Below are 25,391 nucleotides of genomic sequence, written 5' to 3' on the forward strand. Positions count from 1 at the left end.
TATGAGATACTTAGAACAAAATTTAGAAGGTAATTCTATACATCACATTTGTAAGAAGATTCTACTTTCAATTTGAAACTAATAAAATTTCTTAGTTTACAAGTATACAACTAAAAATAAATCAGCATAATATTTATTTAATAAAATATCATTTATTATTATTATTATTATTATTATTTGATTTGACATCTTAAATTATACAAGAAATATGTAAATTTATTTTTGGGAGTATTATATACTGAATTTTAAAAATTCAAATTGAGTAAATTAGTTGTGGGAGTCATAACCACATGAATTCAGTAGATATATTTATTTCTTTCCATTTGTTCTTAGTCTGGAACAGAAAATTGTACAAATCTATTACTGTTCATATTTGTTACAACCAGGAATAAAAATGGATGTGTACCCTTATTCTCCTTTTTTAAATTTAATTTAATTATATATATTTAATAATACTTTTATTTGAATAAAAATATTTGAAAATATTATTTTTTTACTTAAATGATGGAGAAAGGATATCATATGAAACGGACAATATTAAAGAATGATTGAGAACGAGTTGATGGCATGAGTGCACGTGCAACCATGTGACACTCCTAAACAAAAACAACAACAACAACTACTGCAACGTAGTGGTGGGTTTCTCACAACAACGAATGATGGATGAACAATGCACGATGAATACGGCATCCACTCAACTCATCATCCATGCCCATGGGTGACACGGTGGACAGGGACTGTTCCGCACGGTTACCGGACTTCCGAAGGCCTATGCAGGTCATTGTCAGCGAAAGGGATGCGGAACGAGCCGTGGAAGGGGACTCGGATCAGGATGTGGGACGAGACGTGACGTGGTGAGGAGGGGGTGGGGGGGGGGGGGGATCGGGGGGAAGCAACAAGCGAAGGAAGGGGATGGTGCTGGCAATGCCCTGGTGAAGAAGGGTTGCAGGTGAGGGTGAGTGTGCTGCGCTTCGGGAATTGATTCTTTGCTTTGCTCTGCTCTGTTCTGCTCACAATTTCTTCGTCCTGTTCCGGCACGTGTTATTTGCCTACCTGCCTGCGCCGTGCCTCACTATGGTACGCGGTGCCTGCATTGTTTTCATTCGGAATTTTGGTACTTTGCTTACGCTTGTTGGGGATGTATTTTAGACCTTCGAGGCTTGTCTGTGGCGCTTGCGAATGTTGGCTTTGTGCGGTAGGGTCGTCAGATTTTCATCTGATTTTGATGAACAGGAGTGTTTGTGGATTTGTTCTAGGTCACCTTTCGGAGCATGAAGAGCGTTAGGGTTAGGTCTGCGAACGTTTCTGTGTAGTTGCGCAGTAATTTGTCTCTTGAAGGAGTGTTCGATGCCCTAGTCCTGTGCACCATGACCTTTCCCACAACGATTATTAGCTGAGCTCGGAGCACGATTGCAGCTTGCGTGGTGAAGGTTGTTTTGGCATGACGTATATGTTAGGGAATTGTTGCGCAGTGCTCGAAGATTAATTGTGATCTTTCGGAAGTTGTGATGCACGAGCTGGATAACTCACAATTGTGACTTCTATTTTCATGAACTTATGGAGTGAATGAGGAAACAATTATTTGTCTTTGGCTGGTTGGAACAGTGTATGGAGATTTATTCAACAGATATTTGTTGTTGGAATGTGTGTTGCACACAGTCGGATAGGTGACGCTACATTGTAAAAGAACAGATCCATAGAAGTGTGCATTCCAAGAGTGTGGTTATGGAGCAGAGACTCTACAGACCTAGTCTTGTACACCCTCTAGAAACGTGCAAGGGTGACATTTCCACCTTTCCGATCCAATACGTGCCTTTTGTTTCCAGCTTGTGTTCTTCTAGAAAGTTGTACATAAAATTTTGACGTATCAGAGTCCGGCCGCGTAAAGTTTTCTGGAGCTGAAGGCATCAGAGTATGATTTGAGCAGTTGGAATGTCGTCTTTCGCTGTTAACTTGTTGAAAACTCATGTGATGGAGTTGGGCAGCAGGGTGATTGGGTCGACTCTTAGAAGCACCAGGGAAATTCATATAGGTACCCTCTTGTACAATTGCCTCGAGCTGATGTTCCCGATTAGAAGGCTTTGTTGCCAATCCAATAGGATTATGGCAGGCGTTATGAAACACGTGACGGATTATACCATCCATGCGAATCGTGGCAGTAATCATGAGGCAGCAGGGCATTCCGGGAGGCAGGGTAATCATCATTCAGAATCGTCGGCAGTGTTAGTGCTGTTGAATTATCGTCTGCCTCGATTCACACCTCTGCTTTGGAGCCAAGGTGAACAGTTCATTTCCTCCGGTTTCCATCATTTGGAGTGAAGTTCATTCGTGCCTGAAAGAGTGTGACACTTAATAAATTTATGTCTGACATTGTGAATTCGTTCTGTTGTGTGACAATGTATTCCTGAGATTAGTCTATTCTGAAGTTGGCACTTGAGTCGTCTCCTATGTTTCTAATGCATAGTGTTGGTAAATGTGTGACACGGAATTACTTTTTAGGAGTGTTGCCTTGAAGAGTGAAGAAATGGGTTACAATTCAGAAGAACCATATGTGAAATGAGAGAGGACTCTGTTGGCGACTGATGAGTATGTGGGCGGTTGGTGGGTGCAAAGGGTGTGCCAGCATGCTTGCGGGTGTGTGCTGATGGCGGGGCTAACCGTCTTTACGACGAGCTTCCCCAGTTTTTCCCCAGAGACGACCCCAGTGTCGTGCGCCTGAGGTAATTTTTTCTTTCTTCATTTGTCACTTTCTGTCGTCACGAATGCTGGAGTAGGCTCAGTTGAAGTGGGAATGGTACATGCTCCTGTTGGTTTATGCTTTGCAAACTTGATTGATTTTAGAATCAGCTTTTGTGTATAGGTCTTTTTTCCTTTTCAAAAGAATTTAAATTTAAAAGTCTTTGGTATCGCAGGCATAAGCCAGATGTTATTAAGGGAGACCTTGACTCTATTCGAGCTGACGTTAGAGATTACTACGAGAAACTGGTGATTCTTTATTCATTATAACTGTGAAATATTTATTCTTAATTCTAATGTTAATTCGCAAGCGATTCCTAAAGTATTAAGTGAATACATTTCTATGCGATGACATCAGGAGAATGCGTTTATTGAGTGTAAATTTGACATTTTCACTGATGTGCTCTCCTGTGTCTTATTGTTGCAAATTTCACGTTGCGCAATTTTGGTTTTATCTCCGAGTACCAAGTGACATCGCATTTGTTGTGCCGTATTGATACGCATTGAGTGGAAATGGTTTTGTCTGATGTGAACCATTTGAATCCCTTCACTTAGGTCTGCTCTCTTAGTGATTCATTTTCTGATATTCACAAGTGGTGATAATGCAGGGTACAATCATTATTGACCAATCGCACGACCAGGAAACAACAGACCTCCACAAATGTATTCGTTTCATAAAAGAATCTACACCTCAGCTTGATAAAACTCTAGTAAGGGCATTTACTGGAAAGGAAAAAAAAAGCTCATTTCCATGTCGCTTGATATGTTGTTTAAGTATGCAGCTGCAGTAGCACACACTGCCTTGTGCTGGATTTACATAAGGTACAACATGCTTTCGGTTCATGAGTTATTGCCGCGCTGAAATATGTGCCGTGGTGCCCTTTTCTGATAAGGAACTGCATCCTTGTCCTGCAGCTGAAGGTGCTCGTTGTGGGAGCTTTGGGAGGGAGATTTGATCACGAGGCTGCCAATATCAACGTGTTATGGACGTTTGCAAATTCATTGAGGATAATTCTTTTCAGTGAAGAAAGTAGTCTCACCTTGTTGCCAACTGGGTATGTGCATGAAATCCATGTTGACCGGTCATTTGAGGGCCCTCATTGTGGCCTGGTTCCGGTTGGCGCTCCTTCTCTCTCGACCACAAGCACAGGACTTTATTGGAACTTAGGTACGTGCCTTACCGAGCAGGGTAGATGTTTGACCTCCTGTTTTGTTTGATTTATCTTTTAAACTTCGATTGTTTTTGTTTATCTATTTAGAAAATTCGTATAACCAGAAGTTGCCTCATTTCCAGTAATTTCTCTCTTGAATTGTTTTAAGTGTCTAAATGGTGTTTTGAGGTTGTTGACTGCAAGTTTATTTAATGGGTTTCTTGTGTGCAGATCAAACTCCAATGTCATTTGGTTCTTTGATAAGCACTTGTAATATTTTGGACAGCGACGTTGTGACCGTTGTCTCTGATGTGCATCTACTTTGGACAACTGAATTACGATATGAACCGTGATTCCTGTGTCCTTCGTAACAGAGAGTGTCTCTTGACCTTGATATGGATGCATGTCGAAACCTGTTGGTCTATGTAGTTTGGTTTTCTTCCAGATGTATTGCAATTTAAGCATGCTCCAGTGAGCGTCGTAATTGATGCATACGACTGCATTCAGTGCAGTTAGGAATGGAGAAATCGTAGCAGCAGTCACTTCTCCCATGTTCAAATTATTTTCCTTCATAATGCCTATGTAAGTAGGAGACGACTTCGAAGTGGCAAAATGGAAGTCTGAATTGGTGGTCCTCTTGAATGTTAAGTCCTGTTTGCCCTAATTCAATACAACGTAAACAATGTTGTGTAGTTGTGTGTGATACAAGGGAGTAAGTTCGACGGTGGATCCTGTGGAGGTTTCTGGTTTTAGGGTTTTTTTAAACGTTGTTAGAGTGGCTCCGAAAACCAATCCTACAAGTGAAGAGCCTATTAAAATTAATGTGTTTATAGTTTGGTAAGTTACCTCTCTTTTTATCCTAAATCTTACTTGTGGATATCCAACAAAAAAACTAAACTTGAGTGACAATTGTTGCAAAACAACACGTCTATCATCAGACCGACGGCTTACAAATAGAATATTTTATTACACCTTGACTTCTTATCTAGTGGAATGTCATTTGTATCCAACTCCGCTCCCATAAAGAAGCTATGTCTAGAAGGCTTATTTGGTACAAATGTAATGCAACTAACATGTGGTAAAGTAAAGGAAATCCTCTCATTGACATTAACTGGCTAGTGTGCTCCTTTTCACAGTTTTTATAAGTGTCTTAAAATTGTAAAATTTTGGATAAGTCTACCTCTCTTTCAGATCCTTGGAAATGTGGACCTTGGATTCCTTTCTCATGAAAACAAGCTTTATTTGTGAAGACTTCCTATCATTGGTTTAGATTTTTTTGGAAGATTTTATCTTTGCTAAGAGGTTTCTACTTACAAACCATTCAAATTTATTCCTTTGTATGACCTCTACATTAGAACTCTACTGTGGCAAGGTCTCACTAAGTAGAAACAACCTATTTGGAAATTCTTAAGAAAACGGATAAATATCTGGAACACAAGACTCTCCTCAAAAGATAGAATAAATCTTGAATGGCTAACGATACATAAGCTTCCAAAGAGTACGATGTAATTAAATGGAAATTTGGTATACCACAATGTGACCATAATTACCTCTTGAAATATTCTTATCTTTGAATTCTTGGTTAGTAGGAATTAAGGTTTCTTTTGTAAGTCTGCAACTCAATCAATGCACTGGGTGTACACCATTTAGACAAAAAAAAAAAAAAAAAAAAAAAAAAAACTTAGTCAATAAATCAATTTTCAGCATATGCAATAAGTGATGTTCCATAAAATCACTTAATTTGAAGTATATATATATATATATATATATATATATATATACATATATAATCATAAAAATCATGAGTTGTCTAACACATTGCAAAGTAACATGTATTAAAAATAATGTGAATAATTTATTTGTTGCTTACAGGCTAAGGAATTAGTAGGTTGTGTATTATGATACTAATGATTAGAATCTTTAAGTTCCATCTAATTATCTTTTTGTCTCTATGCCCTAATATTATCTTAACCATTTAGGTCTTATTTTATGTATACAAAAATTTGAAGTTAAGATCCTTATTTTTTATTTTATAATACTAATTGTAGCTCCAGTCATTTTTGTGATAGATTTTGATATTCTAATATTCTTAACCAATTTTATGTATTTATTTATTTATTCTATAATAATCCATGTGCTATTATCAAAGGATTTTTTTATTTATGTTAAATCTAAATATATCAAATGCATAGGTCATATAATAAATACTAGGAAATATTGATTTTTTTCTACATATAGAGTAATTATATATAAATTTTTTTGCTTCTTTTTAAAAATCAGACAAAATCATTTCCACTTGATTTTGCATTGTTAGTTATTAGTTTTTTTTTTTTTTTTTTTTTTTTTTTTAATTTTCTACCAAAAATCCAAAAGATGTAAATAGAGGTCTTTAATAGTTTCTAATATTATGTTCAATAAAAGATTTAATACTTTAAAATTTCAGATATTTCTTTTTCTAACAAAGACTATAAGACTATGTTTTGATCCTATATAACTTCAAATAAATTAATTTTAGCACAAGAATAAAGTAATTAAAATTTAAAACCAATTTTAATTTTGATATTTGAGGTAATTTACATTAATATTATCTAATAATAAATTACATGCTCTTATAATTTTCTTTGGTTTTAGTAAATAGGAACACAAAAATATAATATAGAATAAATCTTTTATTAAAATATCTTGGTGTCGTATTAGTTATTTTGTACTTTAAATGGATACATAATATTCTTTCGATTAGCTTACTTTGTGGCTGGATTTCTAAATCAATGCTATTTTTATTTATTTTTACTTATTTTTGGTGATTTTCTTTGATTAAAGTTTTTATTTCCAAATTCTTGTAGTGCTTAGTTGTGTTGCTTTTTTAAAGAAATCAACTCATAAATCAAAGATTTGTTGTTATGTTGGCAAATAAGACATTATTTTTGTTTTATTAGATAATCAACCTAAAACATTAAATATTTTTTTTATTTTTAATTTATCTTATAGTTATAATTTTGTGTTAAATTGGTTGATTTTTTACTATTTTGTACATAGATATATATTTGTTTTGATATGTCTTAATTGTTCTATTCTTAGTTTAAGAATGGCCTTCATTTAAATACTGTTGGATGTAGATCTTTATGAATGGGGGCTTGAATTTTGAAATGAACTTCTTTATTTTATTTTACTATGTGTTATTATATTAAATTTCTTTTAAATATGTTCTACAAGAAAAAAAATTACATATAGAATAACTAAAGGTCAAACAAATTAATTACTTTTACCAAGGCTTATTGTTGTTGTTATTTTTTGTTATTTTTTTGTTTTTTTTTTTTTTTGTTTTGTTTTTTTGTAGTTTTGTATTGTCTCTTAAAAAATAAAATAAAAGAAATGATGCCTATCTACAAAAAAATTTAAAACAACTAATTTCTTGCTTGATTTTATATATTTATTTATTTTATAGTCTTTAATTTAATATATTTTAGACTTACTTAATTTATTTAATTTCATAAATATTATTATATTACAAAAATAATTTAATTTATCTTTTATAAACTTCTTACTAAAACATCTACTAATGCTATCAATTTTTTTGACTTCTTGATAACCTATTGAGCACCTATGTTTATTATTTGCAATAGTTGTTTTTAAGTCTATTTTAATCTAAAGTAACCACTACAAATTTAATTGTTAGTATTGCAGTCAATACTTTTATAATCTACATATTTAATTTAATTTATAACACTTTATATATATATATATATATATATATATACATTCTTTTAAATTCAAAAATGCAACTTTTCCACAATCCTAACCAATCTATAAGCTCCAATCATAACATGTATAACAATATTTGTAAATGTATGTTTTGATGTTGTAATTAATTACCATGTTTAAATGATGATAAAAAAACAGAAATTATATTATTGAAAGTAAAATTTAAACCAAAATATGTAATTTATGCTAATAACCATATAAAACATAATAAAAAATAAATGAAACTAAAATAGCATGAAAGACACGTATATGATATATTGATTTATTTGCAATCTAATTTTTATCTGTCATTATTTTTTTTTGTATGTTTCTTTTTGGCACAAATGAAGGTAATTTCATTGCAAGGAAAGATGTAGTACAATTGCTCAATTGCATGTATCTTAAAAAAAAATTGATTTTCTATGGATTAGGGATGATTAGTAGAACCTAACTATAGGTTACTAAGGTAAGTGGTCCAAACGGATTCCCTCAGAAGGAAAGAACTACCCAATTGTTTAATTGAGCTACTATTTGAATTAGAAGACAAAGCCTTGAGTGGGTCTAATTAAGACTTGATACAAGCAACTGTCTATAATTGCTGCAAAGATTTCTTGGATATACCACTCATTAACAAAGTTCTTAACAATTGTAGCTCTCTTCTTTGGTGCATGTTTATTTTGGCTAATAACTATGTTCCATTCACCTCTATCATAATTAATAAGGCCTAATCAAATTTGTTGGAGAAGCTATGCTGTTAACTACTAAATTTGATTAAATACCACATTATTACATTTTATCTAAAGAGATTAGAGAACAACTGTTCAAAGATTTATCCAGAGTTGACTAATTTTATAAAAATTTCTCAATAATTAATCAATTTTTTTTTCATGTCTTTAGGTTAATATTTGTCAAGGACCTTGGGCATCTTATGATGTAAAAAGCATGTTCATGATATATATGCTCTATTGCTTAGTCTTGTGGATTGAAGAGCATTTTCAAAATCTATAAAAGATGTATTCTTTTGTTTGCTTGTGGTAGATATGGCAACTAGTGACAATAGTTGTACTTATCTTACTATGCGATAGATTTACAACAACCACCTTATATCATATTAGCTACAGAAGCCTTGTTTCTTTGGATGTGGAGCCTTTGTTTCAAATAGATGACTATTACAAATAGATAGTAAGGATCAAATTTCCTTGTCATTTGCATTCAATCATGATTGATGCGATGTAAAGTTTCTAAAAGAGACTTTTGTCAATTTTTGTTAAAAAATTCATAAATGGAATAAAGAAATCTTGTCTTAGGAAATACGACCTTTTGGAGTTCCATTCAAGACTATCCATTTTCCCGTAGAATAAAAAAATGAGAGATTTTTGAAAGCCACAAGTGGATTTTTGCACACACTTGTGATATAGAGTGTCATGAATAGAACAACTGAGATATCTATTGCCATGTATTAAGAGAAGAGGTGGAAATTTAGAAAAGTATTGTAATATAAGATAATATTATAAACATTTGAGTATTTGCCATGATGAGTTGCTTTTTTAAAGGACTTCTAATGGAAATGAGCAAGTCGTGGATGAATCAAAAAATAAAACTTAGGTGGTTGATAATGTGACTATAAAAGAATCCCATCCACTCTTAATTGAGTAAGCAAGGTGAGTGGTGCTTAAAGATGCCTCTAAAATTGCAAGAAATCTTAGATAGCTCCATTTTAGTCTCTATGCTTGATAGGCAAGATAGTAAATTACTTAGCAACCTCTACTATAATGAAAAAATGATCAATTATCTATACATTTCAAATATAGGAGAGGCTTTTCCACTAAAACTAAACTATGTTGGTTATGAAAAAACCAACATCATTGTAGGGATGATAGAAACTTACTACTAGAAAGATTTGTTTATAGCCTCATCAAAGGAATTGGATTAAGACGACACTAGAATGGATGCAAAGAACTTCTAAGTTATTCTCATTCAATTTTCAATCTTAAATCTATACTTGTTTTGGAACTTTGGTTGAATAAAATATTCAACATTAAAAATCCATCAGCTTTCTATGTAAAATTGAAAATCCAAAATTTGAAAATTGACCAATACATATAGATTAAAAGATCTAAGCTTGCAAGCTTTAATGATCTATTTAGCTATAAGTATAGTAAGGGCATTCATTGAGTTAATAGGGTCAATTTCTTGTGCACCTTTGGCTAGTAGTATTGCAGCTACACAATCTTATTATGAATTAAATATAAAAATTTAGACCACATGAAGTTTTAAATGCTAGCCCTGACCTTTAATATCCCGGTTTTCATATCCTTCAGATAGATGCAATAAAAAAATTGAAAGATATCACCTCCTTATTGGCAATAATACCTCAATGAATAGAATTAATTTTTGCCATGCACTAATAAGAGATTATTTTTATTAATTTTTTCTTTTAAAAAGTCATTATTTTTTTAATGCTAAGATAGAGAAAAAATAGTACATCAGTAACTTGCTGGTAGGAAAGTTGTCAATCTAAGTCACGCCAAGGTAGTTGATTTAAGGAAGGTGGTCCATGATATTGGTAGTTTTTTTGTAATCATAAGATTTGCTCCTATTAAGTATCATTCCCAAGTTATAGCAAAACACCTCTTAATATATAGATGGTGGCCTAAGCCAATGCCTCTTTTTTTGTAATGGTTAGGAAGATATCATTAATATACTAAGCTATCACTTATTATTGATCTTCTATTAGTGGTTTAATATCTTTGATTTGGCAAGCTATAACTCTTTCTTTGATTACGAAGTTAAGTGATTCCACAATTATGACAAAGAGATATAATGCTAGGAGATACCTATGACTCACTCTTCTTGCAATGTTAACCTTAACATTGGGTATAGTGTCTTGGAAAAATACTTAAGTTAGAGCAATAAATTCATTAGAAAGTTCAAGTGCCGCTAATGCATGAAATAGAAATATACAATCAACCATATCATAGACTTTATTAGAATCTAATTTTAAAAAAAATGAGAGTTTGATTAGTATATTCAACCTAGTAGATGATTTTGTGGATTAAGAAGATGTTATTTAGGATGAAGCATATAGGCAAAAATGTTAAATGGTCAAAGCTAATTATTTCTATTAATATTGGTTGTAAGCAAAATCAAAGGATTTTGGCAAAGAACATGTAAGATATATTTAATAATGTGATGGGCATCCAATTAGTAAAGTCTCTGTACTTTTTTTCTTTGTAGAGTAATAAAATTAGTCTTAAAGTAATAGTAGGAGATGGTCTTTTGTTATTGTCTACTTCTAGAATCATTTAGTGATAGTCTTATTTAATTAATTTCCAATTTTTTTATAAAATTTTAAGAACATCTTTCAAAAGCTCAAAGCTTAATCTACTGACATCTTTTTGAGGGCTTTATCTAGCTTGCTCATGTAGATGGAGGTTCAAAGATATTCTTTTGTTTTTAGGGAAAGTTCATCTATTAAGATGTCCATTACTTAGGCCATTGCACTAGCTTGAACTTCCAAATTGGTTGTAGTTGTATATAACTTAAAATAGTTATTGCTATAGATTTGCTTTAATCTCATCTAATTTGTATAAATAATACCATAAGCATTGGCAATTTTAATATTATATGATGCCTTCAAGTGTTCTCTTGTAGCTATAAAAAATTCTTTCAAGTTAAAATTATTAACTTCTTGTAATTTCATTCTATTTTTGATCCATTAATCTTTAGCTTGTCATTATTCATAAACATGCAATTGCTTTGCAATCTTATTCATATGGAGTTGATGAGCCTATTTGAGCAAGTCTTCTTAGAAGATAATTATTACTTCAAAGAATTTGATATATGTAGGACAGTTTTTATATGCAAAAATTCATTTATTCTACAGATACAAAATTCCTTGTAAAAATTGATTGCAAGATGTAGTTTGCTAGTGAAGTTCAATATCAGATTTGAAAGCTATATATTGATGACATTGCAAATCACTTCGTCTACATCTAAGTAGCGGCTATTCATTTTATATAAAGTCTTTTTTATTTCTTGAACTAAAATAATATCTTTTTCTGTACAAAGAAGTGATTAGAGTAATCACAATTACTTATAATCAAATATTCCATAATTGGCTAGGCCCTTACATTGATTGACTGAAAAATATACAACCAATCAAGATGGATGAGAATATACACCTTATTCTTTAGTTTGTTACCTCAAATATATTTGACATGACTTTTGATTGGAAATTAATCAGTGACATGTAAGCCTAAGGTAAGTTGCTCAAATAGTCTCATCTTAAGTTCAGTCATGATTTTTTTGCATTATATTGATTTATCAAATCTCTTCTTTACAACATTCCAATTACTGAAAAGCATCCAACAATGGTCTATGATAAGATTAGAGATAAGTTAAGGCTAGAGCGCCATTTTTTCTTCAAATTTTGTAAATGCAAAGATATTTAATAATATACTATCTTTATTGGAGTACCACTTAAACAAATCTAGTATGCACACCTACAATAAGAATGACTAGAACTTGTAACTAAATAAAAAATTTGGAGATCAATCCACAAGCTAAGTTCTTCTTAGCCAACTCCAATCTCATCAATATCATGTCAATAGTTTATTACATCTTCCTTTATAAAGAAACTTATTCAAGGCCAAATGAAATTACCAAGTATAAGGAGTCTCTTCAATTGAAGCTTATGCTTTTAAAAACAAAATATGTTGATATTTGACAAGATCAATAAGAAATAATTTTACACTATTTTGATTTTTTAACAAATATTCAAGCTCTTAATATTTTAGGAGATTATTATTAATTTATATTTAATTAGACGAAGAATTGCTAGGAAATAGAAAGTGGTTGCAAATTGCTTCAAGTCTTGCATTGATTTTTGGAATATCATCAATTATTGACAACAAGTCAACTTTAAGATATCTTGCTATTGTTGAAGTTAAAGATCCATTAGCTTTCTTATCTCAAGAATGAAAAAACGTCCATTTAGAGGCACCAATTGCTTTTTTTGAGCCAATTCATAAACTATGAATGAAAATATTTTGGGATATATGTTTTTGAGGGTATCATCAATAAAGACTAGAGGGTGAAAATCACTAATAGGACATCCTTGTGCATAGCTGAAATTAGAAATTAGTAAGGATAAGCCATAGACATATTGTCCATGCTACCAAATACCATGGATTAAGATGAAAGAACAACTTCATTGATGTGAACGGCCATTTGAATCAAGGCATCAAAACTATCTTTTGACACATTGTACAAGGCATCCATTTATTCGTTACTGACAACTATCAGTTTTTAGTGAAGAGGTAGAGGAGATGAACTAGGTAATAAGAAGCTTAAGACTCTATTAGTCAATAGTTGGAAGCATTGGCTTTGGATACCTTTAGAATCTACAACTTTGCAAGGTTCTTTCACTAGAGATGGCTTAGGATATTAGAGGATGTTGATATTATTAAGCAATTTGAATTGAGCTTCAATTTTAAGATTGGACCTCCCTTCCTCTACCTAATTCATGCTCTTTGAATTGGATCAACTTTATATTCATCCTAAATCATTAGATACATAATTTTTTAGCCTTTTGAAAAAAAATATATTCATTTATTTAATAAAGTGAGGATCAAAGGCAAGGAATTGCTATTAATGATTGAGAAAAGAAGTTAAGAAGCTAGCTTCTGCTTTTTGGAGACTTATTCATTTAGGTAACATAGTCATGCTTTTAGTAGGCTATGACCTTTTCTTGTTAGCTTTGGATGTCTTTTTGTGAAGGACCTCAAATTTTCTTATTGTGATGCAATCATTTCTATTCATTCTATTTCCACTTAGGAGCATTATATAAGGAGTTCAAAGAATAGCTTATTGCATGGATTGCCAAAATAGTGGCCCATATTACAAGAACCACTACATGCCTCAAAACCCTCAAAGTCATTAAAAGTGCTTATTAAGATCATAGAATTGTACCTAATTCCAATTGGAGGGGAAGTAGAAGGTTATTGCAACATATATTATTTAATTATCATCGTAGCATTACTTTAATAGAAAAAGCTACAATCTCAATACTTTTATTGGCAATTTGTCTATAATCCTTTATTAGATGATTAGTAAAAAGGCATAATTAATGATGAATGAGGAATTTACAATAGTCAATATGAATTATAATCTTCTTTCTTGTGCTAATGTTTATGACTAATAAAGATGTCTTCTATCCATATCTTAGCGTGTGACCTATATAGAACCTTTGATTGGAGGATGTGGAGTTATATTTATCAATGCCAAACACTTTTCTTAACCCTCCTGCCATATTGGCAACCACTTCTAGAAACTCTCTTGAAATGTTTTTGAAGGTGATTTACGTAAGCAACTTAAGTCCAAGGAGCATGAGGCATTAAAATTTGGTATTTACATTTACAAAATATATGTTCCTCATTAGGACTTATATGGCATGAATATTAAGAATTTTTGAGTAATTAAAGCTTCTTAATTGATAATTTGAAAAAAACCTCTATCCAAATCTTGGCCTACTCTTATCTAATTCCAACTTATTTTTGTAAAGAATTTATCCAATTGGCAATAATTATTGGAATTTGCTTATATTCTATGAAGTACGTCACAATTATGTGCTTTTAGAAATACTTAAAATCCTTCTTAATGATGTTTTAGTCTTTCTCAACTTTAAGTACATTATTACATAATAGAAATTTTGTACAACTATGTGGGAAGTCAAAAGACAACACTTCCTTTGATGCAATGCGGATTGGGTAGAACTTGTCATGTTTTGCTATGCTTATAATTCCAACAACCAATTTTGGTTCAACCGTCTTATCTTTTCCCACTTGTATATGCCCCCTCTTTCTTTTGGACCACATCAAGATTATTGGAGCATGGACCATCCTTGCACCCATAGAGTCTATATAAGAGGTTTTGCTTGTCATTTTCCTAGAAATCTTAGATCTTGCTTGCCCTACTTACAAACAAACAATCTTTTTAAACTTTGGATCTTGAAATCTTCATTAGCAAAGTTTATATGATAGTTTTCTAGGAAAATACTAGGATGCATAGCAGATTGAACCAAAAAGATGTGCTTATTCACAATGGATATGAGATCATCACAGGTTGGACTCATCACAAACGTGGAAGCTCTTTTAGCACTTCATTGCAACTCCTTATCTTTCTCATTATTATTTCTTTTTCAGTCTACTAGGAACTATTAAGGCGCTACTAGAATGAGTAATACCCGGTGTGTGCATTTATTCCATAATTTAGGTTCAATTTCATTAGGGTTGTTCTAATTAGAGCACTTTGGAGTGTGATGTTCCCGCAATGCCTGTTTTTTTTTTGTGAGAGTGTGGGAACGGGGAACTCGAAGCCTCATGCGGAGCGACGACAGGGGGGCATGATTCTGGAAATTCAAAAGCAAGGGGACTGAGCCGGCGGGGAGAACGAGGACGGGGGACCAGTGCGTTCCCAATGGGTGTGGTGGGGAACGGGCGCGGCAAACGAGGCGAGGGAAGAGGAGACCGTTTCAGTTTGAATTTCCCCTGGAATATCGGTAGCTTGCTCCACCATGCAATGAAGGTAATTCTGCTCTCTCTCTCCCTCGTCGCTTCATAGTTCAATTTGCAGCCTTCGGAATCAGGTAACGGAGCCCGAACTTGCACTCTGTGGTGCATGACGGAGCGCTCGGGAGCGCTGTGGCGCGTGGTTGGTGCAGTCTGGGACATGCGCTGTGGACCAGCGGCGGCGAGTTTGAATAGGTGGGTCGATGCATGCCTTGGGCACTACGCCCTTTCTTCCAGTCAAATTTCATTCCTTTTTTCTAGTCTTGTGTTTTTAGAGCTGCTGTTAAGCCTTCAAGTGTGTTGTGCTTATCACTGTCGGAGCTTTTGAGGTTACTCTGTTGGATTACAGTATGGAGGTAGACACAATTTGGCGTCTGGTTGTTCACTGCCCACGCGCTATCGGAACTGTTTTCACTAGACCAATCTGGCAGCACGTGTCGCAGGTTTGCAAGATCATTGAGACTTTTCAGCTGGAAATAGAGTGAGAGATGCCGCCGCCTCATCCGACGCCCGCCGGTCACTACTCTCATCCTAAGGAGAAGAAGACTCCAGGAGGAACGTCATGTCACTTGGGCACCCCCACTCAATCACTGCGGCGAGTAGTGAAGCCTCTGGGAGAGCACAACAGGTCCCGCAGCCACTCGCCCGCGTTAGACTCTCTCAGCGTGAAAGACAAGAGGACTCCGCGCTCCAAGACAACAATGCTTCCTGGAGTGGATCTCACTCGAAGGTTTGCCGATAGTATTCATGGACCTTGCTCGTTAGCTACTAACCGGGGCTTAGTCGACATTAGAAGTCCCCGCGGGTCGCCAACCTTGGATCGTATACACGAGGGATGCCCGTCGTCACTTGGCCGTGAGAAGAAGGGGCCAGGCACAGGAACTAAGACGCGATTGCGAGGGGTTGATGATACACCCCCTGTGAAGAAAGCCATAGCCTTTTCCACGCCTTATGGGAAAGATAGCTTTAGAAAGCATGAGAAGCTAGTCAAACGGAAAGATTTGAATGAGCGCTTTATCCACGAAGCGAAGAAAGATCCCACCACCACTCCGGCTATAGGAACCCCGCCCCTATCTACCAAGCCGCCTATTGATCGTCATGCAATGGCGGATATTCCTCATATCTCTAAGGATCTCAATTTTACCCAGCTGAACCATATTGATGGCCAGAGCAAGTTTCCCATGTTTCGGGACTTGACAATGCCGATGGGCTGCAGATTTGTGGGAAAGGCCAATGGTAGTGACATAGTGTCTCTTACAGAGATCGTGTCTCCGAGAGACAGCATTCATGATTTAATGGCAGTTAAAATGGGCCATCGCTCCTCCGATGTAGTTGATGGTCTGTTTCTCGTTAAGGACGCCCCATCCGAGTTGGGTTTCAACAGCACGGAGCTGTTCATGTTAGGACCTAAATCTCTTTCTGGAAATGCTCTTGGGCCTGAAATTTGGAAAGATGTGCGAACTAGTGGAGCTGCGATTTCAAGTTCCAGAAAAGATGTGTACCGCATGGAGAACATGTGTGAAGACCACATGTCTAAAGTGGACGAGTATGGAGGAGATGCCGTATTATCTCCTCTGCTGTGCAAATCTCCGGAGTTGATGAGCAAGGGCTTCTCAGCAGACGAAACGAACCTGAATTGGGAGTTGCGGGAGGATAACGTGGCCCAGGAGTGGTTCCGTTCTAGAGGAAGTATGAGCTGCTTTGAGTCCTTCAGCGGGGGCAGCAAGACACCTGAGCCGCAGCCCTCGAAGTCGCCGGAGCTGAGTAAGCGGGCAATCGGCGAAGGATCACGAGTAGGATCCTTCCTTGGTAGCTCTGGAGTGGACCGGCAGGACGATGTCTTGCATCAACACACCCCTTCTCCACAAGCGACCAGCTCTCCAGAATTTTTGAAGCGTGGCTCAGTACCTCCATCAACGGGGGGATGCTTCGGTGCAGGTCCCTTGATGGGTCCAGAAGGGCGATCTGTGAAGGACAGACGAAAATGCAAGCCTCGAGGTATCTTAACAATCGAGGGAGAATTCTTATGCAGCTCCGGAAGTGCAGAACTTTTTGATGAAGAAATACAGTTCAAGGAAACCATCTCTGTCCCAGCCTTAGCGTCTGTCGAATGGATGGTTGCCGAAGGCTGCGATGCTGAGCTTACTGGGCAGTCATCCTTCAGAGGTAGTCGAAACGTGGGTGCGCTCGACACAGACGCTAGCTTGAAGATCTCGCCGGGGTCATTTAATCATTTGTTGGGTCTCGGAGAGTGTGCGTCTGCCGCTCCACGGCACAGTAGAAGTAAGAGTGCTGGATCAGAGCAAATGTTCTGGAAGAAAGGTTTGCTTTACGAGTGGAACCTCTCCTTGTCCGACCAAAAGAGAGCAGAGAGTCCTTCACCCGTAGCAGAAGAAACAAGAGACTCTCCAATAGGGAAGTTGCGTGATTTCTCTCCTATGGTCACACCGCCCTCTCGTCCAAGTGATTTCACAGGCAATTCCCTCGTTCTCGGTGCTTTGGGATCCGTGACTGACACACCTCCCAGCTGCAGAGCATCAGAGGTTCCTGGAGAGGATGAAGTTGACTCCACAAATGGAACGAACAGAGCCGACAATGTTGGTCAGCAAGGATCTATGTCCGTTGCAAAAGCCCTCAGAGAGTTGTCTCTTGATATACAGTCCGCACCGTTGTCATTGAGTTTTTCTCTCGAATCTTCCCCCGATTCATGTGAATCATGGCAGGACATGTATACATCCGAGAGCACAAGGTGGTCGAATGCTAGCAGCAGGGGGGAATGGGGCGACTATCTACGTAACAACAGATATGAAGGCTTTGACAGTCAATTCCGTTTCCATGCCACGGAAGAGCATTATCCTTCAACCAATGTGGATACCTACACCAAATCTGCATTCAAGGAAGTGTCTTCTACTTACTCAGATAGAGGGGACTCGGTTTTGTGCACACCCAATTCGACTGTCACTTCCTATTCGAATAACTTCGAGTCACCCGACGGAGACACTTGGAAGAAATTCTCAGTCAGCAAGGGTCCAAAGGGTGTTATGCTGAACGATGTGGAACGTATGTCCACTGCTCCTTTCAGCAGAGACGCATCACCCGACATCGTGGGGATCAGCATTTCCATTAGTGGAGCACCCTCTCTGGACAGCAGCAGCGACGACTTCGAAGTTCCTAGGTATCACCATGCCGTTGAAGGGGTTTCTATGAACCCAGTCCACACCACACCTCCAGAGACAGGGGAGGACACGAAGGTGCACCGAGAAAGATTTCACCTTTACGAAGCAGACTATTCCCCCTCTTCTCTTCTGAAGGCCGATGCATTCAGTGGGGTTTCTGTTTCAGTTATGAAACCACGAGGAAGCTGAACAGCATGTTCGGCCACTGGTGAATCCGCCAAGGTGGGCATTGTCAATTGCAGTGTTCTATCTCGAAAGTTGCGAGTGCTCGTAGTCAACAAGATATTGAAGTGACTCTGTTTTTGCAGGTTTTTAAATGACTCGTGCGTATGTAGAGTGCACGTGTTACTGTATTATTCAGGTAGTACGCTGAATGGCTGGTAACTGAGTTAGGCAATTTCGATAAACCATTGACTGGAAATCTTGATTACATTGTTGTTGACCTGACTGAAGAACTGCACTAGGCAGCGGATAGAGACAGCAGATTTCCAACCCACTGGTTAACTTGATAACCTATGGTTCGATGCTGAAATATGTTATATATCTGTACTACGAAGTGTCAAGCAACTTAAAATGAATGCCTATATACAAGGGTAAGAGTTTCGTCCACTTTTGTAATGATGGCTCGCTTCGCAATTGAGAATTGCGTGCAGTTTCTGCTTTCTCAGCTGAGCTATGGCTTCTTACCCACGAATAACTTATAGAGTAAACCTCCTCGACGGCTGCTGAGCTTAATCCATGTGGAATTCCCTTAATACAAAATCGTCTTATACATTAACGAATCACTGTGGAATGGACTGGAAGTGCCCGTCGGGATATACACACTCAACCATTTTCATGCAGAAAATATGTAGACAGCCATCAAATGGAAACGTTCATGTTGCCAATAATCGACGGTTAGGGCAACTGCCCTTCACGAAAAACCGCAGAATTCTCCTTCACGACAGGGGCACTTGTAACAGGCAGCTCCAAAGTCAGCCCCTATGTAAACAGTAGAAATATCCTTCGATACTGTGTAAGCTGTAGAGTCAAATATGTATACACACAGATATCTTTTCACATTCACAGCTCATGTTAAGGGGGATGATTTAAACGGATACATTTGTGTGCCTATACATTCCCAATGATATGAATAATTCTGTGAATTAATGGCAGAAAACCGAATCAAGAAAACGTGACAACCATTCAGTATCTAGGAATAGTGTATAATTAAAGATTCTCCTCCCTGTTGACTAATTGACTGTTTTCCAGAATCTGATCAAAAGCAGTTGCAGTACTTATTACTTTTTGTTCTCTCGTATTTGGTTTATGGAATAATATGCTTCGTCAGCAAGGCTATTAAATAAATGCAGATGGCAACTAAGTTTACAGTGCATGAACTGAACTCGAGAAATTCCAACATCTGTCATGTAACGGTGGGTTTCTAATATATTTTCTTCAAACATAACAATAAAGAAAAAACATAAAGTAAATTCATATCTCTATTTATGTACATGCTTAAAATTAAATACATAATAAAATATGAACATTTTTAGGGTTTTACTAAAAATTGTATTTGTAATGCTCGTGAAGAAGGAAATAGATAATTAAACACACATCGTGGAAGGTCATTCGGACAATTTTATTTAAACTCGACACGAGAGAGATAAAACAGAAAGTACTTACTTGATTAATTTGTTCAAAAAGTGAATCTTAGCATGCTCTATTCAAAAACAATATTTGTTACAATCTACAGATTGGACTCATTGAACATGCTTTCTCAACTGTTTTCTTATTGATGAAATTGAATACAGTTTGATTTGTTTAGCAGTTTTTATGGTAATATTGTACATAAACAAGGAGTGCTTTGCCTGAACATGTTCTACAAGATGTTGTAGAATCATTACAACAGAACCAGATCATGTAAATCATTGTTGGTTAAATCATCATCTCCACTTGTAACCTACAATCGAACTTGAGAATCTAGTTTAGTAAATGAACTAACCAACAACCTACAAATCATCCTCCACCCTAAACTAGAGAGTGCTTGTCACCACGTTGCATCTATATCAACCTAGCCTATACACTTACAGTACAGCACTCATCTCGCATATTCAATCGCTGAACAGGAGAAAATCACTACGCTACAGTTATTAATTCATCACAAACTCTGAATCCATTTACTTGTCAGAATCTAGAAAACTTGGGAAGGTCACGAACTCTGCTCTACTCCTTTCATCAAAATAACTTAAAAATGCTTGAAAGATACCCTTCCAACATGTTGCGAATCCTTCCAAAGGGAACCAAGGTTTACCCGCGTGACCCATAGAATTTCTCCATGCAAATATACTTGATAGAAGGTCCAAAGGTAGTGTAAGTCCAATTATGTTGGACACACTTAACTTCGGCAACCCCGAAGAAAAATTCCACCACAGAAGAATGAGATGATGATGTAGAGAAAAACTATGATGATACAAGTTAAGGTTGCCCTGCGACAGTCAATCGTTGCATTAGTATGCAGAAAAATAAAAGTTTAAACCTAAAGATCTAGCTTCTTTTGGGAGTTTTTAGTCTTGACTGATACCCTTTGAGAAGGCAACACCAGTGAACCTTTCCTTCATCAACATACAAAACTGTAGTTCATGATAGATTCAGGTTGCCCTAATCACCTTAGCAGGACTATTCTGCTTGAAGTCACCAACTCCTCAAAAATAGAAAATCAAATAGTTCAACTTTCCCAGAATATCTCCCATGCGCGGATGAGCATTCACTACCATACTATTTCCAAACATGCCCATTTTTTTTAAAAAAAATTACTAAACCACAAACTGTATAATACACTTCACGAATTGAAGAACTCACAAAAGTTTGGCATTCTTCATCCACATGGCTTGTCGCAATCGGCGTGACTGTTTCTTGAAACGAAAGGTATTGTCTTGAATAGTGGATGTCTTATCCACCAGCAATTCGATGCGGTCACCTCTCTCCAGCACCTTATCAATGTTCTCCACCATGACAGCCCGAACCTGATACAGTAGTTCTCAGTTAAAAAAAAAGCTTAACTCTATGCAGAGGTCTTCAACAGATGATGTGGAACACTAGCTTGAAGACGGAACAATTCGATTTAGTACGTAAAAAGGAGTATCACAGGCAGCAGCACTCCCAATCTGGGAATGGTTTGTGACAAGACATACTTCTGCAATTTCCCCTTTCACTCTGTTTATGGTATCCGCATTTGGATTGCGGGAGAAATACTCCATCTGCTGGTGCAGAACTCTGGAAAATTCGTCGTTCATTGCATATGCTAAGGCAGTACTTGCCACCTTACCATAGTTTTTCATAAACCTCATGTGGATATCCTCAAGATATGAGAAAGGAATCCTTCCTGGAAAAATCCAATAAGAAAATAATAAAAAATAAAAAATAATATAAGCACTCATTTAGTTTGACAGCACGATTCGAACTTCTGAATTCTACTCCGCCTAAAAAAGCAATCAAAGTTGAAATAAACTGCAAAACCCCTAAGGTTTGCATAATATGAGGAAGAATCAAATCGTAAACGGCAAGGAAAATATCTTACTTCCAAATGAATCGCTAGCCATGCAAAGAAAAGTCAAGCCATCAGCTTTCATAATGTGGAAAATGTGCCGATCTTGAGAATAAGACACACGACTGTCTCCTCCTGGAGGAATCTTCTCCAAGATGCGGCGAGCGATGGTGCTTCCATTTCCTGATGCAGCACTAAACTCCGCAAGCAAGACCGTCCCCCTCGCTACTAAGGCATACAGGATAGTCATGTTTTCGACGTTTAGACCCTCTTACCTGTTACAAATCGCACGAATTGTGTTTAGTACTAGGACGTAATACAAATTCATGCTAAACAGGAACAGCCCAGGTATTGCTTGCCTTGGGATAATCAATGACAAGATGATCACCACAGCGCACGGAAGTTTCTGATCTCCTAACTGCAATAGCTCTCCAATCCTGACAAACCAGACGATTATCCTGGTCACTCACTAAACCACGGCAGACACTCTTTACGCACACGTAAAACCTCTCTGCCACTCAAACCCCAGAATCCCATGTTCATTTCACCCACAATACCCACAAACGAACCTCATAAAACAAATGAACTTTCTCCAAACCTCCCAAAATAAAAACAAACAAACAAACGAACGAACAAACAAACAAGAAACAGAACAAAAACCCTCCTCTGAAGCATAACCCAACGCGAGAAAGAATAAGTTAAATCACAGCTTGCAATGCACCACAAATAGAAAATGCCCTAAACCAACACTACAACCAAATTTCGAAACGCAAGAATGAGCCCCAGGACATCACTCACTCACTCACTCACTCGTTCGTCGGAAAGGAGTGCGAGGCGATTCTGAAACTTGATGAATAACTAAACTAACAAACTAAGGAAGAAGCTCCATGGGAACCCGAACCAGGCAAGGAATGAATGAATGAATGGCAAGGTAGGAACGAGGACCAGAAGAAGTAATGCAGTAGAGGAAAATTCAAAAACTAAGCAAAGAGCATTATTTGATGATGAGTATGATTTCAAAAGGGGACGGGGGGGGGGGGGGATGAGGAGCAGGATGATCATCAGAGATCAGGAGACGAAGAAGAGGACGAAGAAGAAGAGTTAGAGTTTAGAGTTAATAGAAGTAGAAGTAGAATAGATGATGAGCCTTCCCCCCGCAACACTACACAACACTAAACCAAAAAATACACTTATTGTGTTTAAAACATACGTTTTGTGAGTTTAGTAGTGGAATTCTTAAATAATTAGAAAAAATAGACTGCTAATAGCGGATATGTAACCTAGGGTAGAATTTATTAAGACAAATTTCCAAGATGAATATGTTTTTCTTTAAGTTAGCTAATACTAGATGGTGGTCCAATCAGAGTTATCTTTGTTATCGATTCTTAATTAAGATAGGAAGTTAAGAAATTTTTTTGATTCAAATCGATTCAAAAGAAAAAGAAAAAGAAATATATATAAACATTTTTATTAGCAGTCTTCAAATAATAGAGGAAAAAGAAAATAAGAAAAAAAGAAAAAGGAAAATGAGAAGAAAGAAAATGAGAAGAGGAAAAAGAAAAGAAAGAGGAGAAAGAAAAGGAAAAGAAAGGATGAGGGAAAAGGCAGAGGCTAACTCTGAATTCCTGCAGATTCTTCGTCGATAGGGGTCCGGGCCGCCCCGAATCGCTTTCTTCTTTTTCTGGATTTCTTATGTGATGTGTTTCGGGGGCTTCGACTGCTACGGAGTTCTTCCACTGTTTTTTTTTTGTACGTGTGTGTGGCTACATTTTTTTCCTCTTTGTTCTGGTGAGGTGCTGTGCAGCACTCTCCTTGTTTCTGTGATCATTGTGGAGCTTTTCTTATTGGTGATGCGATTGGAGCGTGGTGTTACGAAGGTGGTGGTGCCACCGTTGAGAAGCCGGTTATCGCTGTGTGTGGCGTTGGATCTATACAAAGATCTTGCTGGCGCTGCGGGGTTATCGAACTGTCCTACTGTGTGGGGAGTGGTGGTGGTTGTCTTTGGTCAATCTTCCCTTCTGCAACAGTTCCTTTCCTCCTCGTCTTGGCACTAGTTATCAGCAGCCTCGATCCCGGCCTGGTTCCGATGGCGTGCGACTTTGGCTGCCTTGCGCTCGCACTAGGAGCTTGATATTGCATGAGTTATTGTTGGATTTACACCTAGACTATAATCTGGTCACCAGACAACATCGTGTGTTCTCTGTTTGCTATTAAAGGAAGGGTTGCAGCAAGGTCGTTACATAATTTTTTCTTGTTTTGGATTCGAAGAAGAGGTCAACTTTCCTTGTTTTTTTCCTTTCCCTTTGATGTTCCTGTGGTCAATGGCTACAACGGTTGCAGCAATCGGAATGGAAAGTCGGTACTGAAGAGATCTCATGAGACACTTGCGTCGATGTTGAAGTTTGGCAACCGGATGCTATGCCTTGTTTTTTTATGAATAATGTACTTGATACCATCCTATTGCAGAAGTCACGTATCGTTTCAGTAGAATGTATCCAAAGGTTCTAGGTGTGGACAGTCTTAGCGTTGAGTAATTAGCTCCAAATTGAGTAGTGTTAGAAGTGATTGCTTGTGCATTGATTAGAGTGAATTGCGATTCAGGAAAGTTGTATTCATAGTTTGCATTTTTTTTTAATTCAACTTCTGCCTAGCCGTATCTGTTTGTGCATAGATCAGAATCTGCTCCTTAGCATACTGTCACAATCTTTGACAAGCAGGCCTCTAGCTTCTCTATACGGAACCTAATCGAAGATTCTAATCATCGGAGTAGGAGCTACCCAATTGGCGTTCAAGATCGTCAGTAGATCAAGCGGAGAAGAATCCTCAGTTGTTGGGATCTTCTTGGAGATGTGTAGTAGGGATCGAATACATGAGGTTTTAACCACAATGCAATTTTCCACCGATCTTTAGAATTATGCACAAGTGTGTGAGAATTGAAGCTTAGATGAATCTGAGCGTCTAATCTGTTGTTTAGTTTGCAACTAGCTTTATATGTCCATGTATGTAGGACATTTGGCCAAGTACCACTTTCTATGAGTATGCTAAATTCCACAAATATAGCCTTTTCATGCTAGTAATTTGGAACTTGGATGATGATCTTTTGGACAAGGAGAATGTATGATGACGACTATTTCAGCATGTGTGATTTCAAACAAGGGCAATATAAGAATCCTTGAGTTGCATTAAAATTTTGTCTTCAATAATTTGCTATAAATCTTGCTTCAAAGGTTATTATGGCTTCTTTTCTAAAATTCTAAAGTGAAGAAATATAGTTTGAATGTCATCCTTTGTTATAGCTTTTAAGATGATGTAATCAAGATAAAGACTCTCAACAATGACAAATTCTTTTTCAAATAGATGGTACAATATAATGCATTTGGTATCACAATCTTAGAAAATATTTTCAAAGTTTGGTGATTTTATTCGAGGTAGAAACAATTCTTAATAGTGTTACAAATGTTTTGTTTGAAGGAGGTTACAAAGGCTTAAA

The 25,391-nt window shown here is 36.6% G+C and overlaps 3 protein-coding genes and 1 long non-coding RNA gene across 12 annotated transcripts; 3 read left to right on the top strand and 1 right to left on the bottom strand.

The window, feature by feature from the left end:
• Nucleotides 1–884: 884 nt before the first annotated feature.
• Nucleotides 885–4,523, top strand: LOC112278098 (thiamine pyrophosphokinase 1). The gene is made up of 7 exons (XM_024511191.3): nucleotides 885–949; nucleotides 1,986–2,278; nucleotides 2,624–2,720; nucleotides 2,913–2,985; nucleotides 3,345–3,446; nucleotides 3,652–3,904; nucleotides 4,119–4,523. Exons 2-7 carry the CDS (start codon nucleotides 2,062–2,064, stop codon nucleotides 4,238–4,240), a joined length of 864 nt encoding a protein of 287 aa, XP_024366959.1. The 5' UTR covers nucleotides 885–949; nucleotides 1,986–2,061; the 3' UTR covers nucleotides 4,241–4,523.
• LOC149986242 (uncharacterized) lies at nucleotides 1,292–1,806 on the top strand. Its single transcript, XR_016501198.1, has 2 exons — nucleotides 1,292–1,430; nucleotides 1,660–1,806. It is a non-coding gene; the product is annotated as an uncharacterized LOC149986242 (long non-coding RNA).
• Nucleotides 4,524–15,252: 10,729 nt separating the features above from the next.
• LOC112278157 (uncharacterized) lies at nucleotides 15,253–18,984 on the top strand. 3 transcript variants are annotated; one of them, XM_024511321.3, is made up of 3 exons: nucleotides 15,257–15,394; nucleotides 15,643–18,597; nucleotides 18,684–18,984. In XM_024511321.3, exon 2 carries the CDS (start codon nucleotides 15,688–15,690, stop codon nucleotides 18,562–18,564), a length of 2,877 nt encoding a protein of 958 aa, XP_024367089.1. In that variant the 5' UTR covers nucleotides 15,257–15,394; nucleotides 15,643–15,687; the 3' UTR covers nucleotides 18,565–18,597; nucleotides 18,684–18,984. The 3 variants fall into 3 exon arrangements, with proteins under 3 accessions (XP_090104120.1, XP_024367089.1, XP_024367088.1); XM_090247994.1 differs by having other exon boundaries at nucleotides 15,253–15,394; nucleotides 15,643–18,984; XM_024511320.3 differs by having other exon boundaries at nucleotides 15,631–18,984.
• A 1,289-nt stretch (nucleotides 18,985–20,273) lies between these two features.
• Nucleotides 20,274–22,878, bottom strand: LOC112277712 (vesicle-associated membrane protein 714). 7 transcript variants are annotated; one of them, XM_090247995.1, is made up of 6 exons: nucleotides 22,700–22,762; nucleotides 22,261–22,338; nucleotides 21,935–22,176; nucleotides 21,549–21,739; nucleotides 21,217–21,380; nucleotides 20,274–20,843 (listed from the first exon to the last, which is right to left on the bottom strand). In XM_090247995.1, the coding sequence occupies exons 3-6, from the start codon at nucleotides 22,149–22,151 to the stop codon at nucleotides 20,753–20,755; spliced, it is 663 nt and encodes a 220-aa protein (XP_090104121.1). In that variant the 5' UTR covers nucleotides 22,152–22,176; nucleotides 22,261–22,338; nucleotides 22,700–22,762; the 3' UTR covers nucleotides 20,274–20,752. The 7 variants fall into 7 exon arrangements, with proteins under 7 accessions (XP_090104121.1, XP_024366120.1, XP_024366124.1 ...); XM_024510352.3 differs by lacking the exon at nucleotides 22,261–22,338 and having other exon boundaries at nucleotides 22,700–22,878; XM_024510356.3 differs by lacking the exon at nucleotides 22,261–22,338 and having other exon boundaries at nucleotides 22,712–22,849.
• Between the last annotated feature and the right edge of the window lie 2,513 nt (nucleotides 22,879–25,391).

Source organism: Physcomitrium patens, chromosome 26 (assembly GCF_059467195.1).
Source record: "Physcomitrium patens ecotype Gransden chromosome 26, ASM5946719v1, whole genome shotgun sequence".
Lineage (NCBI taxonomy): Eukaryota > Viridiplantae > Streptophyta > Bryopsida > Funariales > Funariaceae > Physcomitrium > Physcomitrium patens.